General features: G+C 45.1%; 1 protein-coding gene across 2 annotated transcripts in view; it reads right to left on the bottom strand.

Annotated features, from left to right (window-relative positions):
- PSTPIP2 (proline-serine-threonine phosphatase interacting protein 2) overlaps positions 1 to 14870 on the bottom strand; it is a 67872-nt gene that overhangs the window by 24969 nt on the left and 28033 nt on the right. For both annotated transcript variants that reach the window (XM_079995058.1, XM_079995059.1), the window contains exons 2-4: positions 12415 to 12515; positions 5209 to 5286; positions 391 to 425 (exon numbers count right to left, since the gene is read on the bottom strand). In XM_079995058.1, the coding sequence (XP_079851184.1) occupies positions 391 to 425; positions 5209 to 5286; positions 12415 to 12515 (214 nt within the window). The remainder of the gene's footprint in view (positions 1 to 390; positions 426 to 5208; positions 5287 to 12414; positions 12516 to 14870) is intronic.

Genomic DNA, 14870 nt, shown 5'->3' with positions numbered 1-14870 from the left:
TTGCTATCACTGAAGCCAAGGAGCCTGCATTCGTCCCATAGGACGCACACACATTTCCCCTTCATTTTTGGAAGGGGGAAAGTGCGTCCTATAGGGCGAAAAATACAGTAAGACTTTGCAATCCGCTGTAAGTCTTCTAGGGAGGAACTGAAGTAAAGGAAATTAAAATGCCAGAGAGTTCCATGAAATTCGGGGGGGGGAGGGGAGAGGAGAGAGAATTAGCTAAAAATACATGGCTTTCTCCCCCCAAGGTAACCTGCAAGTATCAAAGTATTTCCAGCCAGTGATTTCACTCCCTTGTGTATGTGTTTGTACATCTCTTCACATTAGCTTCACACACAACCCGAGCCACAGTTCTGCACATTCTGGAGACCGTTAAAAGTTACTTACGTTGCTTGAAAACCTCAAGAGCTCTTCTCAGGGTGCTGGAGGAAATGCAGAAAGAGTGAGGGGGGAGAGAAAGGAGCAAACAGTTAGAATCTGGGAAACCTTGGAGAGAGGAAGAAATCATCAAATCTGTTTTTATGCCACACGCCAGAACAAGACTTCCTTGTGAACTTGCATAAACTGGCCTTGTTTCAACACCCGGTGATGCAACCTTTGAAATTCAGAGGACAAATTTTTACGGCTGGGCGTGAGGTCCTTGGCTTCTCTTTCTTCTGCTGCCAGAGACCTCCTCAAAAGCACTTGGCGGCCGGGTAAATATGCCAAGATTTCTCAAGAGGGGCTCAAAATCCAAACAACACCCCTCTCTCTGTCTCTCTCACACACATACCGTATTTTTCGCTCTATAACATGCACCAGACCATAACACGCATGTAGTTTTTAGAGGAGGAAAACAAGAGAAAAAAATTCTAAACGAAACAGTGGATGTATTAATTTTGTGGTTCATGCTGTGGCCACAGACATGTGATCTGACAGTGAGTTTGGAGTAGCCCAATGCAAAAATCCTGAGGATCCATGCTTTGTAACCACGTTTTTGCACCACTGCGGCCCCAGGCAACAGTGGGTGTGTGATTTTTTTGGTGCAAGATGTAGCCATGGACATGCTATGTGATCTGATGGTGAATTTGGGGTGACCCAGTGCAAAAATCCTGAGGATCCATGTGGATCCGTGCTTTGTAACCACGTTTTAAGTGGGGAGGGAAGGAAAAGCACTCAAGGGACAAGGAGCACGCGTGGGGTGGGTGGAGAAGGATGCTGCTAATAATGAAGAAGAGGAGTATAAGGGGAGAAGGCTCCTCTCCTCTCCTCTCCCACTTTTCTCCTTTAAAGCAAGCAGGCTCTGCTTTTCTCCCTCCTCCCTGCTCATCCCCAGCTTAGTGAGCTGAAAAACTTTGCTGCTATTTAGCAAGTGGGGAGGAGAGAGGGACAGAGAGCCTGCTTGCTTTAAAGGAGCAAAGCGGGAGAGGAGAGGAGCCACTTACATGGCTCTTCTCACGCTTTGCTGTTTCAAAGCGAGCCACGGAGGAGGGAAGGAAGGGGAACCATGGATCCTCTGCTCACGACTGCAGCAGATCCCCACCACCACCCATAGGCATTCGCTCCATAACACGCACAGACATTTCCCCTTACTTTCTAGGAGGAAAAAAGTGAGTGTTATGGTGCAAAAAATACGGTACATGCTGATGACTTAACATGGGGCAGCTCCACTGGGAAAGTCTCCTGCACAGCTCCTCTTGACTGCAAGGGGGTTGTGCAAGAGACCTTCCCAGTGGACTCTGCCCCATAAGCAGGTTGTACCCCATAGAGCAGATCCACCCATTTTCCACTGTAACACTTGTAAAAAAAATAAATGCTGCTCTGTTATATACCTAGGAAGAGGCCAGCCCAGATCTAGAAAGAGGAGATAACAAAACCCTTTTGTTTTAGGCAGACCTAGTACACAGTTTTTCTACTTTTTAAAAATAATAATAATAATAATTTAACTAACTTTATATATCAGTTGATTGCACACAAAAAATTAAAAAACCAAACTCTGTTATAATTTTTTATTAATTTTCCAATATTTACCCAATATTACCACAGTTTTGCCAATTGTACAGTTATTCCAATTAATATCAAAAGAATTCCAATTATTTCCAAATTTCTACAATTTAATCAAAATGGTTTCCCGTGGGGGGAAACCCCAAACTTCTGGTTGGTTTAAAAAAAAAATAAACAAAACGTTAAAATTACTGGTTATTTTAAAATATTCAAAAGATGATTAAAATCAACTGTAGCTAAAAAGAAATAAGAAATAAATACTTGTGGATTTTATCCATGTTTTTTTATTGCGCTAACTGTTTTTTTAATGTCTGGTTTTTGTCACTATTTTTGGAAGTAACTATTTTATACTAGCGGGCGTAAACCTCTTAGAGGAGTTTTGTTTCTGATGAAGCGATGTATCAATATTTCTAAATGAAATAAAAACACATCAGTTGTAAGGCTACCTTTGCTCGCGACAATGGGATTGTGGCAACCAATGTCTCTGACAGCTTCCTGAGCCCCGAAGGAAAAACCTTGGATTTTCCAGTGTTTCCTGTGGCTCCCAACTCACCGTGAATTGCACATTCCGTTTCGGAGACCCCAGTCCCCTTAAAGGGGCTATTTGTGCATTGCAGCTACTGAGAAAGGGTATGTCCAATGTGTCCCCAGTTACAAATCCTACCCATGTCGGCAGGTCACTGGGAAATACCTCCTAAGAGCTTTCCCCATGGCTTTCAGCACATGCCCCAATGGTCACGCAACTCGGCTTAAAATAAGTGGAGTTTAAAAATACACGACACAACTCAGGGGTAACAAGACAAGGGTTATGAGCAGGGCCGGATTTAGGTTTGATGAGGCCCTAAGCTACTGAAGGTAATGGGGCCCTTTATATGTCCAGCTGTCCTCTGTCAACAACAAATGGTCACTGTTTTTGTGTGTGGAATATATGCTATATGGTAATTTATGGGCCTAATAGGTATCTAAAGCCATTTGCACATTTTGCCATGCAGCCAGTCCATGCAGAATGTAGGCACCCTATATATAAAGGTAAAGGGACCCCTGACCATTAGGTCCAGTCGCAGATGACTCTGGGGTTGCGGCGCTCATCTCGCTTTATTGGCCGAGGGAGCCAGAGTACAGCTTCCGGGTCATGTGGCCAGCATGACTAAGCCACTTCTGGCAAACCAGAGCAGCGCACGGAAACGATATTTACCTTCCCACCGGAGCGGTACCTATTTATCTACTTGCACTTTGATGTGCTTTCGAACTGCTAGGTGGGCAGGAGCAGGGCAGGGACTGAGCAACGGGAGCTCACCCCGTCGTGGGGATTAGAACCACCGACCTTCCGATTGGCAAGTCCCAGGCTCTGTGGTTTAACCCACAGCGCCACCCGCGTCCCTACCCTATATACAGAAATGAGCAAACCAGTTTTATTTTAGGGAGCAGGCTAGCAGGTGGGGCCCATGACTTACATCACAGGAGCCTACACAACACAAAACACTGTTGCTGTACATAGCTTTAATTTTATTTGTTTTTTATCTTATATTCTGGAAATGTACATCCAGGCTTTTTGTCTTTAAATTTGTTTGGGGCCCCCAAGAGAGTGGGGCCCTAAGCTATAGCTTGTTTAAAAAGGTAAAGGACCCCTAACAGTTAAGTCCAGTCACGAACGACTCTGGGGTTGCAGAGCTCATCTCACTTTACAGGCCGAGGCAGCCTGCATTTGTCCGCAGACAGTTTTTCCAGGTCATGTAGCCAGCATGACCAAGACAATTTTGGTGAAACCAGAGCAGCGCATGGAAATGCAGTTTACGTTCCTGCCAGAGCAATACCTATTTATCTACTTGCCCAGGTGTGCTTTTGAACTGCTAGGTTGGCAGGAGCTGGGACCGAACAACGGAAGCTCACTCCGTCATGGGGATTCGAACTGCTGACCTTCTGATCGGCAAGCACAAGAGGCTCAGTGGTTTAGACCACAGAGCCACCCACATCCCTCTTGTTTAAAATATATGTAGATCCAGCACTGGTTACGAGCAAATCTGAACCTACAAAAGCCAAAGAATTCCTCCCCCCTTCTTTTACCTACAGCTCCTCAAGATGGCTGCCTTACTGTATTGCAAAACCAGCCACCGTGAGCAATTTAAAGCAGTGGAGCTTCCCCTAAGCCACAGCCTTTTCTCGTTTCCACTAAAGCAGGAACTGAATTCTGAGCACGGGCAATGATGATTACTGGAAGAGCCTACTTGGGCAGAAATGAAGGGAACTGCGGTTACGTCACATACGTTTTTTTAGACCAGCGAGTGTTTTTCCAGCAAAAACCCTCCTCGCTTTCATAATAGACTCGGTGACTTTTTAGACTGGGGGTAGACAGCTGTCCGAATTCTGGACCAAAAACAGACATGTCCTCTGCAAAGCAGTTCCGTTTTAGCAAAGTGATTTTTGGAGGGTATGTTTGAACTTTCCTCTTCCTGTGTGGACCCCGATTCACACCCACAAATCTGCTCCAAAGGGCAGGGGAAAACCCCTCAGAAGAGATTTCCAGGAATGTACAGGAAGAGGAGGGACGCGGGTGGTGCTGTGGGTTAAACCGCAGAGCCTAGGATTTGCTGATCAGGAGGTCAGCAGTTTGAATCCCCGTGATGGGGTGAGCTCCCGTTGTTCGGTCCCTGCTCCTGCCCACCTAGCAGTTCGAAAGTGCAAGTAGATAAATAGGTACCGCTCTGGCAGGAAGGTTAACGGCGTTTCCGTGCGCTGCTCTGGTTCGCCAGAAGCGGCTTAGTCATGCTGGCCACATGACCTGGAAGCTGTACGCCGGCTCCCTTGGCCAATAAAGCGAGATGAGCACCGCAACCCCAGAGTCAGTCATGACTGGACCTAATGGTCAGGGGTCCCTTTATAGGAAGAGGAGGGGACCTTCATAAGGGCAAAAAGAGAGCTGCCTTATTCCAAGGCAGACTCCACAGGCCAAAATCGCCCACACTGGCTGGCAGCCGGCTGTCCAGTGCTTCCGAAGCAGGAGTTCCTCCAAGCCTTTCCTGGACATGCCAGGATCTGAACCCGGAACCCTTCCCCAAGCACCTTCCATCACGCAGCTAGAACGTCTTGCGCTAATGGAACTATGTTACTGGAATCTGGCCCGAGTTTCATTCAAAGGAAGTCCAGAGGTTGAGCCAAAAATGGGGTCTAACCCCCCCTTTTTTTACAAACAACAACACAGTTTTAGGGACCGCAGTCACTCACTTCAGCTCTGTCTGCCCGCAGGGTTTTTTCCGTGATAAATTAATCAGGTCCTTGCCATATCTTTCTTCTATAGAAGCCCTGTTGCGTGAGAAGAGAAAGTGTTTGTTTGTTTGTTTGTTTGTTTGTTCATATCCTGCCTCTCCCCTCCCCCCACACACCAGTGACTCCAAGTTGGCTTACACAAATGAAAGCAACACATGTAAAATACGGAAAACATATAGAAGATGTAGAACAATGGCAAGAGAAGTTGGTGAACTTTGCAGAACTGGCCAAAACGACAGACAGGCAAAGAGAAAAAGACAACAGAGACTTTGAAAAAGATTGGGAACCATTCATATTATATTTGCAGAAACAAAGACAATCGATAGACTTGATGGCAGGATTTAAATAAACATAAACAGTCACATTATCAGCATTAGAAAATGTTTAGAAGATAGTGAAATATTATTATGGTGTATTTACTTTTACTTTTATGCTTTTAGGCTTGATGTTAAGGGACGCGGGTGGCACTGTGGGTTAAACCACAGAGCCTAGGACTTGCTGATCAGAAGGTCGGTGGTTCGAATCCCCGCGACGGGGTGAGCTTGTTGGTTTCTGCTCTCTTCACTGTGCAGCGAAAGGCTTGTCACAAGACAATGTTTACATTCCAGACTGTGCTGTTGGAGTTTTCCCACGGGAAAGGCAGACTGGATGTGACGTACACTGGTTTCCTGTTTTTCACTGTTCTTTGCAGTTCAGTGTGATTCTCTCTGTGCTTCAGAGGAGAGAGGATGCTTTTTCTGCTTCGGCAGAGGAAAGATGCATTTCTGTAATCTACCAGCTTTGAAATGTAAATAAAGCAATATAGAGCATGTTGGCACGTATTCCTCATCATTCCGCTGTGCACGGACACTGCTACAAATCAACATTTTGGTTATGGGCCCAGAAGTCGAATCGGGCTCCTGGCAAAGGAGCAAAGACGCAGTCATCTGATGCCGGCAAAAGGATCGGAATGCAGAAGGACGGATCGGACGGTATCTGCGCGTCAAGATGATTGATGAGGTATGTGCTACTGCTCCGGGCAGCCTGCCAGCATCTAATTAATGGCTTTATGGCTGGACTTTGAACTTTTATGTCCGTTTGCCGGGTACAGGCAGCGGCTATGCCTATGCTGGGGAAATCGAAAGTAACTTTTAGAATGTGCTTTTGGGCTGAAGCAGCTGCTGATAACAGTGACGCAGCATGATTTAGGGCAGCAGAGAGAAAGCACTTTTGAACTTGCCTTTGGAATGAGGCTTGAAGCAGCACAGACGCAGCTTGTATAAAGCAGCTTGTTTAAAGCAGCAGAGATGACGCAGAAGGCTAATGCCAGAGTCATGATGGCCCTTCAGGATGCTTGTGGGATTCCCAAGCTCAATAAGAAAAATTATACGGACTGGGTTATCTATGCAGAGGCTATTCTGCGGAAAGAGGGTCTGTTTGAAGTTATTACAGACACCCCCCAGCTCCAGTTACAGATGCATGGAAAGCTAAAGATTCCAAAGCAAGGGGAACTCTTACATTGATAGTATCCCCAGAAGAGCTCTGTCTATTGCGTGATAAGACCTCAGCCAGAGAAATTTGGGACGCTTTGAGGGAGGCACACTTGAGGACAGAAGCTGGATCTACTATGTTTTATTTTAACAAGCTGCATAATATGGCTCTTGCTGAAGGTGGAGATGTGCGTACACATCTGATGGAGATGCAGAATCTGAGACATGAGCTGCAACAGAGAGGACTCAACTTTCCAGAGGCTGTGTATTCCTTCATGATACTACAATCTTTGGGTTCAGGTTGGGAGTCTGTTGCGACTCAGATTGCTGTACAGCCTACCGCTCAGCTGACAGTGGATTATGTTACTGCCGTGATTCAAAATGAAGCAGATCGCCGGGGTGCTAGCTGCATGGGTAAGGGGGAGTCTTCACAGACGTCATCCCAGAGTGCAGTGGAACCACCAGATGGCGCCAAAGCTTTGAAGGCAGTGAAATGCTACTCCTGTGGACGTCTAGGCCATATGAAGAGGGAATGCAAATATCCCAGGGCCAAGACAGAGCAGCGCAGCGAAAGTTCATTGCGTGGAAAAGGCCAGAGCAAAGGCAAAGGTCCGTTGTCCAGGACAACGCAGCACAAAGCAATGGTCTCACGCTTCACTCCAAAAGTTGCAGAGGTCCAGAAGACGTCTAGATCTTTCTTCGTTGTTGATTCAGCGGCAACGCACCACATGTGCAACGATAAGCGACTGTTCGTGTCTTTTACACCGCAGGAAGGTGCGATTCACCAGGCGGATGACCACACAATTCCCAGTAAAGGCTACGGAACTGTTGTTCTTCACAGTTTGGACTTATCGATACAGAATGTACTTTATGTTCCAGATGCCAAACATAATCTGCTCAGCGTTGGACAGCTGAATGAGCGGAACATTGACGTTTCCTTTAAGAACAAAAGGTGCATCATCTCAAAGAAAAATGATTATGTATTGTATGCTGAATATGTTGATCGTTTATATGTTTTGTATTATGATGATGTTGTGCAGGATGACACTTGTTGCATTGCAGGTTCTAACAAAAGTTTGCATGCAGAATGTATTCATGATTTTCATCGAAAATTTGGTCATTTGGGTTTTGAGGCAGTATCTAAAATGCCTGCCTTGGTTGAAGGTATGACTATTAAACCCTGCAGGTACCACATGAAGTGCAAGGCATGCTCAGCAAACAAGGTGAAAATGGCTGCGAAAGGTAAGGTGTCTAGTAGGCAAGCTACAGAACCATACCAAATTGTTCATGCTGATTTGGTTGGACCACTAGCGCCCTCTTTGGGTGGAAATAAGTACTTCATGGTTCTCATTGATGCATTTTCCAGGTATATTTATGTGTACAATCTCAAGCAGAAATCAGAGGCTTTTCCTAGGTTCAAGGAATTCTGTGCTTGGTTGGAAAATGTGCATGGTAAGAAGGTAAAGACTCTTTTCACAGATCGCGGGGGAGAATTCACTTCTCAGCAGTTTGAAGCTTTTCTGACTGAGAAAGGAATTCAACACGATTTGTCTAGTCCTCGCTCGCCATGGCAGAATGGACTTGCAGAACGAGCAAATCAGACATTGCTTCAAGGGTTAAAAACCTTGCTACATGATGCAAATCTTCCAGAGAGTTATTGGGCCGAAGCTCTCTCATGTTTCACTTACAGTTATAATCGCAGGTTATCTTCAGCGATTGGTTGTACTCCCTATGAGAAGATGTTTGGCAAGAAGCCATACATCAAACACATGAAAATTTTTGGTTCTGACATGTGGGTTCACTCACCACAAAACTCCAAGTTAGACAAGCGTGGTTTGCATGGTATCTTTCTAGGTTATGAGAAAGGTTCTTACAGAATAAGAATGACTGGCTCTAAGACTATTAAGCTCACGAGAAGTGTTGAGTACAATGCCAAGTGGGGGGAGAATGTGGGAATTTTCCAATGTTATCCTGATGACAGTGATGAGACTGAGGATAGTCAAAAGCAACCACAGCAACCCACACCCACTGATGAAAGTTCTGATTCTGAGTCTGAAACTGAATCAGGTGATTCAGAGGATTTCAAGAGTGCGAAAGCCTCTATGCGACCCTCTGAAAGCTCTGATCAAGAATTGGAGGAACCATTGTTCACAATAGGTCACTTTTCTCCTAAGAAGGAAGAGGAGAGTGTTGAAGACCTAAGGCTAATTCGCAGGTCACAAAGAGCCACAAAAGGCAGACCTCCAAAGAGATTTGCTGATGAGTTTGCTAAGATAGCAGTAACAGCTGTTAAAAGCTCCAAGAAGGTATTTGAACCTTCAAGTTTCCAAGAAATCCAGGATTTGGATTCAAAGGAAGCTGAACCATGGTTAAATGCCATGAAGGCTGAGCTTGATTCCTTAGAAAAGAACAAAACATGGGAACTTGTTCCAGTAGTTCCAGGAATGAAACTGCTTGGAAGCAAATGGGTCTTCAAAGCGAAGACTGATCAAAATAGCAAGATAGTCAGACACAAAGCCAGATTGGTAGCCAGAGGTTTTGCACAGGTACCAGGTGAAGACTATCACGAGACCTACTCACCCACAGTGAGGTATGAGAGCATTAGGCTTATGCTCAAGCTAGCTGCAGAGGAGAATCTACACATTAGTCACCATGATGTGAATACAGCTTTTCTGTACGGATCTCTAAATGAATCACTTTATATGCTTCCACCTGATGGCGTACAGGTAAAACAGGGATTTGTTTGTGCTCTGAAAAAGTCCCTTTATGGTCTCAAACAAAGTGCACGGTGTTGGCACACAAAACTCACTGAGGTATTGTTTTCTCTAGGTTTTAAGCAAGGGAAAGCTGATCCATGTGTATTTGTCAAAGAGGAGGGGCAAAATAAACTGTATTGTTTGTTTTATGTTGATGATCTTTTATTCTTTTGGAAAGATGTCACAATGTACAATAACGCCCTAGCTCAACTGAAAGAGCACTTTGACATGAAAGATCTTGGTGAGGTAAACAACTACCTATCTCTGGAAATAGAGAGAGATCAAGATGGTAACATTCTAGTACACCAGTCACGGAAAATTGCTGATGTGTTAGGCAAACTAAACCTGATGGATGCTAACCCTGTAGACACACCGATGACAACAGGTTATCAGGTAGATGACACTGAAGAAGCATTTTCTGACACTACACTGTACAGAAGTGTGCTAGGCAAGCTAAACTTCATTGCCAGATGTTCAAGACCAGACATTGCTGTTAGCTGTAATTTGCTAAGCAGACAAGTCAACAATCCTACTGTTAAGGATTGGAAAGCTCTGAAACGTATAGCGCGGTATTTGAAAGGCACTATGCATTACAGACTGAGATTTAACAATCAGAAGTCTGATGGTCTTGAGATATATGCAGATGCAAGTTTTGGAAGTGACACTACAGACAGGAAAAGCACGTCTGGAGTTTGCTATATGTACAATCAGGGTCTATTTGATTGGTCATGCAAGAAGCAAACAACAGTTAGCTTAAGTACTTGTGAAGCTGAACTGAATGCACTGTCTTATTCACTCAAGGATTGTGAATGGTTGTTACAATTGTGCAAAGACATGAAAATTCCTGCCAAATGTCCAATCCAGGTTTACCAGGACAACAAAGCATGTTTGGCTTTGCTGAATTCTGAAGGTTGTAAGCAAAGCACGAAGCACTTGCAATTGAAGTTGCAACATGCTAGGGAACGTATTCAGAAGGGACTCGTAACGGTGTCCTATATGCCAGGTAATGAAATTCCTGCTGATGTATTGTCCAAGATTGTATCAAGGGATCAACACTGTACCTATGTGCAGAAGTTGGGTTTGTACTGATATTGTACGAACACGCTGCCCAGTGGTGTTCACAGAAAGGGGGAGGATGTTGGTTTCTGCTCTCTTCACTGTGCAGCGAAAGGCTTGTCACAAGACAATGTTTACATTCCAGACTGTGCTGTTGGAGTTTTCCCACGGGAAAGGCAGACTGGATGTGACGTACACTGGTTTCCTGTTTTTCACTGTTCTTTGCAGTTCAGTGTGATTCTCTCTGTGCTTCAGAGGAGAGAGGATGCTTTTTCTGCTTCGGCAGAGGAAAGATGCATTTCTGTAATCTACCAGCTTTGAAATGTAAATAAAGCAATATAGAGCATGTTGGCACGTATTCCTCATCATTCCGCTGTGCACGGACACTGCTACAAATCAACAGAGCTCCCATTGCTCGGTCCCTGCTCCTGCCAACCTAGCAGTTCGAAAGCATGTCGAAGTGCAAGTAGATAAATAGGTACCGCTCCGGTGGGAAAGTAAATGGCGTTTCTGTGCGCTGCTCTGGTTCGCCAGAAGCAGCTTAGTCATGCTGGCCACATGACCTGGAAGCTGTATGCCAGCTCCCTCGGCCAATAAAGCGAGATGAGCGCCGCAACTCCAGAGTCGGTTACGATTGAACCTAATGGTCAGGGGTCCCTTTACCTTTACTAGGCTTGATGTTATGTTAGTAATAACTTTTTCTGTTAAGAGATAGCAAAGTGGGTGAAAATAGAAACAAACCAAAAGCAGAAGTTGGTGGAAGCTTAGGAGGGGAAGGAGGAAGGGAGGAATATATAGTAAATGCTATGAATTTGAGATGTATGTAATGAATGAAAAAGAAAAATGAATATTTTTTTTTTTAAAAAAATTAAATTAAATAAACAGGTTGGGTGGCCATCTGTAAAAAAAATAAGATAAAACATATAGAAGATTAACAAGTACAAAGTAATTTGGACTATAATAGAATCATAGAACTGCCGAGTTGGAAGGGGTCCCCAGTGGTCATCTAGTCGAACCCCCTGCGATGCAGGAATCTCAGGTAAACAACTATGACAGGCAGCCATCCAACCTGTGCTTAGAAATTTCCATGAAGGAGAGGCGTTGGTTTTAACAGAACTGAAACAATATTTTAATTTTTTTTACCAAAGCACAGATAATGAGAAACAGCATAATTAAACCCCTTTCCTTAAAAAAACAAAAAAAAAACCAAAGGCCTATTGGAACAAAACACCTGCCAGCTGAAGAACAACAAGGAGTTGTTCCACCTGGCCTTTGGCTTGGAATCAACTTGATCCCCTCCCCCTCTTTCTTATTTCCTTTCTCCTTCTGTGTTGGAACTCCTATTTGGGGACTTCCCTGCCTTTTTTCTGGCCCACGTAGGACCAGTCTGGATAGTTAGCCTTGGTGAAGACGTTTTCATCCCCAAAAAAGTTTTTGAGTTTCTGCTGAAATGAGGCTGCATTTTAATGTTGTATTTTAATCTTGCTTTTTAAGTTGTATTTCAGTCCATTGTTTTATATCTGGTGTTAGCCGCCCTGAGCCTGGTCTTGGCTGGGGAGGGTGGGGTATAAATAAAATTTATTACTTATTATTATTATTAAGGAGAGAGCTGGTCTAGCTTCTCCAGGGAGGGAGTTTCAGAGCCTGGGAGAAGCCACCACCAAGAAGGCCCTCTCTTGCATTCCCACCTGTGAGGTTGGCGGGGGGGGGGGAGAAGATTTTTTGGGGGGAAATGGAACCCATGGAGGAAGGGGAGGAGGTCCAAAGGTTCGAAAGAACCTTTTTCTTTTTATGTTCTGGAATGGTTAAAATTATTGTGCACAAATTCATGTAAAAAGCAATAATATATAACGGAGGAAGTCTGACAAGTCTTCAGCACCTACCTTTCCTTCAAAAAGTCTTCAAACTCCTTGCAGTTCTTCCTGCCGTCGTTGAGGTGCTGGATGATGCCATCGTAACCAGCTGTGCTGATTAAATCTGTAGTCTGAGCAAAGGGGGTTGAAAAATATATTTAGAAGAAATATAACTTTAAAACAACAACAACAACCAGCCCAGAAAGGATCTGGAACAGGGGTCCTCAAACTACGGGCCGCGGGCCAGATCCCGCCTGCCAGATCTGAACCTGGCCCACCCGCAAGGCGCAAGGGTCAGAAGTGGCCAGGCAGGAAGAGCACTGAGGTAAAAGCATGCGCGTGTAACAAAGCCCTGGTAACGCGGTTCCTACCGCTGCCGCCGGCTGCTTGATAATGGCACGCTGCCCCTTTAAGCCGCCGGAGGGTGGCACAGTGGCAAAGGAACCCCTTCCACGCCAGCCCTTACTCTCCAGCCAACTCCATGCCCGCCGGAACAGCGCCTCCCTAGCCAGTTGACTCCTTAACGCTGCATGGATCTCATCTGGCGGCTTTGACAGCCTTAAAAGTTAGGGAAGCACCAAAAACACAGGCAACATATGCAAATAGAATTAGCAAGAAGAGAAGTCTGAATCACAACAGTTTATTGTACAAGGGAGTCTCCATGTAAATAGTGGTGGGTGAATCTTTAAAATCAAGCGCTCCACCCACACTTCCCCTCTACAAATTCATGATTCTGTGATTCTATCCTTTGAAGTTTAGACTGATACATCTTAGGTTGCGTCCTGTTTACAGCTTCCTTTTCCCTCTCCTCTCTCATGGCTAGGGATGAGAGGTCCCCATGGTCTGAGAAGAAATGAGCGAGCACAGATGCTTTTACTTTCTGCAGACCAGTTATTTAGCTTAGAACTAGAAACGGTCCTATCTGATAATAAACAGCTTCAATTACTTTTCTCTACTGCTGTATTGGACGGGACGTGGGTGGCGCTGTGGGTTAAACCACAGAGCCTAGGGCTTGCCGATTGGAAGGTCGGCGGTTCGAATCCCCATGACGGGGTGAGCTCCCATTGCTCGGTCCCTGCTCCTGCCAACCTAGCATTTCAAAAGCACGTCAAAGTGCAAGTAGATAAATAGGTACCACTGTGGCGGGAAGGTAAATGGAGTTTCTGTGCACTGCTCTGGTTTCGCCAGAAGTGGCTTAGTCATGCTGGCCACATGGCCCGGAAAAACTGTCTGCGGACAAACGTCGGATCCCTCGGCCAGTAAAGCGAGATGAGCGCCGCAACCCCAGAGTCGTCCGCAACTGGACTTAACTGTCAGGGGTCCTTTACCTTTACCTTTTTACCGCTGTATCTCTCGTGGTGTGATTGCAACAGGTAGAACAAGATCTCCAGCCAAATTCACAAGCCCCACTCTGCGCATCAAAGTTCAACAGCTGTGGTAGAGACCCTGTGACCCTCTAAATGTCCCTGGACCAAAACTCCCAGCAGCCCCCACAAGCAAGGCCAATGGTCAGGGATGTTGGGAGTTGCAGTCCTGTGTAGAATCGTAAAGTTGGGGCCACGAGGGTCTTCTAGTCCAATCTTTCGCCCAATGTGGTTCTCCAACCAGTGACCCTAAGAATAAGATTCTCATGGCCACCCTTTTATTACAGTGTCACTATGAAGCTGATCAATATACCACAAAACCAGACTGATGGCAAAGAAGTTCAGTGCATTCCAAACTGTATGGGACTCTTCATCTAGGGGAAAAGCTCTGAGTGGATCATTAAAAAATGTGTGGCGATTAGGAAGTTGACTCTCCCCAAAGGCAGAACTTGCCTCCATCATGGGCTGAGCAAATTCCAGCTGTTCAGCCCCATATAGGCCATCGGTGGGCTCTGCTGCCTAGTAGGGATAGGCTGAAAGGCCAACACTATGGTTCTATTTATTTGAGATTCCTGCAAGGGGTGAGACTGGACTGCCCTCAGGGTTCCTTTCACCTCTACGGTTCTGTGATTTTATGATTCCAATCTGGTGGAGGCACTGTAACTCAGAGGCAGCTGAGAAATAAGGGGACACTAGGGATTCTGTCTAAAACACAGTGGAGCATCCCCAGAAAGGGAAGCAAGAAGAAATTCCGATGAAAGAAGAATGGCAGATAAAATTAACAGACTACGCAGAATTAGATAAAATGACAGGAAGGATTCGAAACCTGCGGGACCAGAGATTCACAGAAGATTGGAAGAAATATACAAACTATTTGAAGAGCAACTGTAATCAACAAATTACACTAGTAGGACTACAAGAAGTTTTGAAAGGAGAAATACACGAAACATTGCAAAGTAGAGAAAGAATAGAGATATTAGTTATGAGATTTAAATGTAATAGTGAAAGTAAGAAATGTATATTAAGTGAATAGATTGGGCTCTTGTGCTCAAGTCCTGCTTGCCTGTTTCCCACAGGCATCTGGGTGGCCGTTGTGAGAACAGGATCCTGGCCCAGATGGGC

This window comes from Podarcis cretensis (genome assembly GCF_951804945.1).
Source record: "Podarcis cretensis genome assembly, chromosome: 11".
In the NCBI taxonomy this organism is placed as follows: domain Eukaryota; kingdom Metazoa; phylum Chordata; class Lepidosauria; order Squamata; family Lacertidae; genus Podarcis; species Podarcis cretensis.
This window is presented reverse-complemented; position numbering and strand designations above follow the sequence as displayed.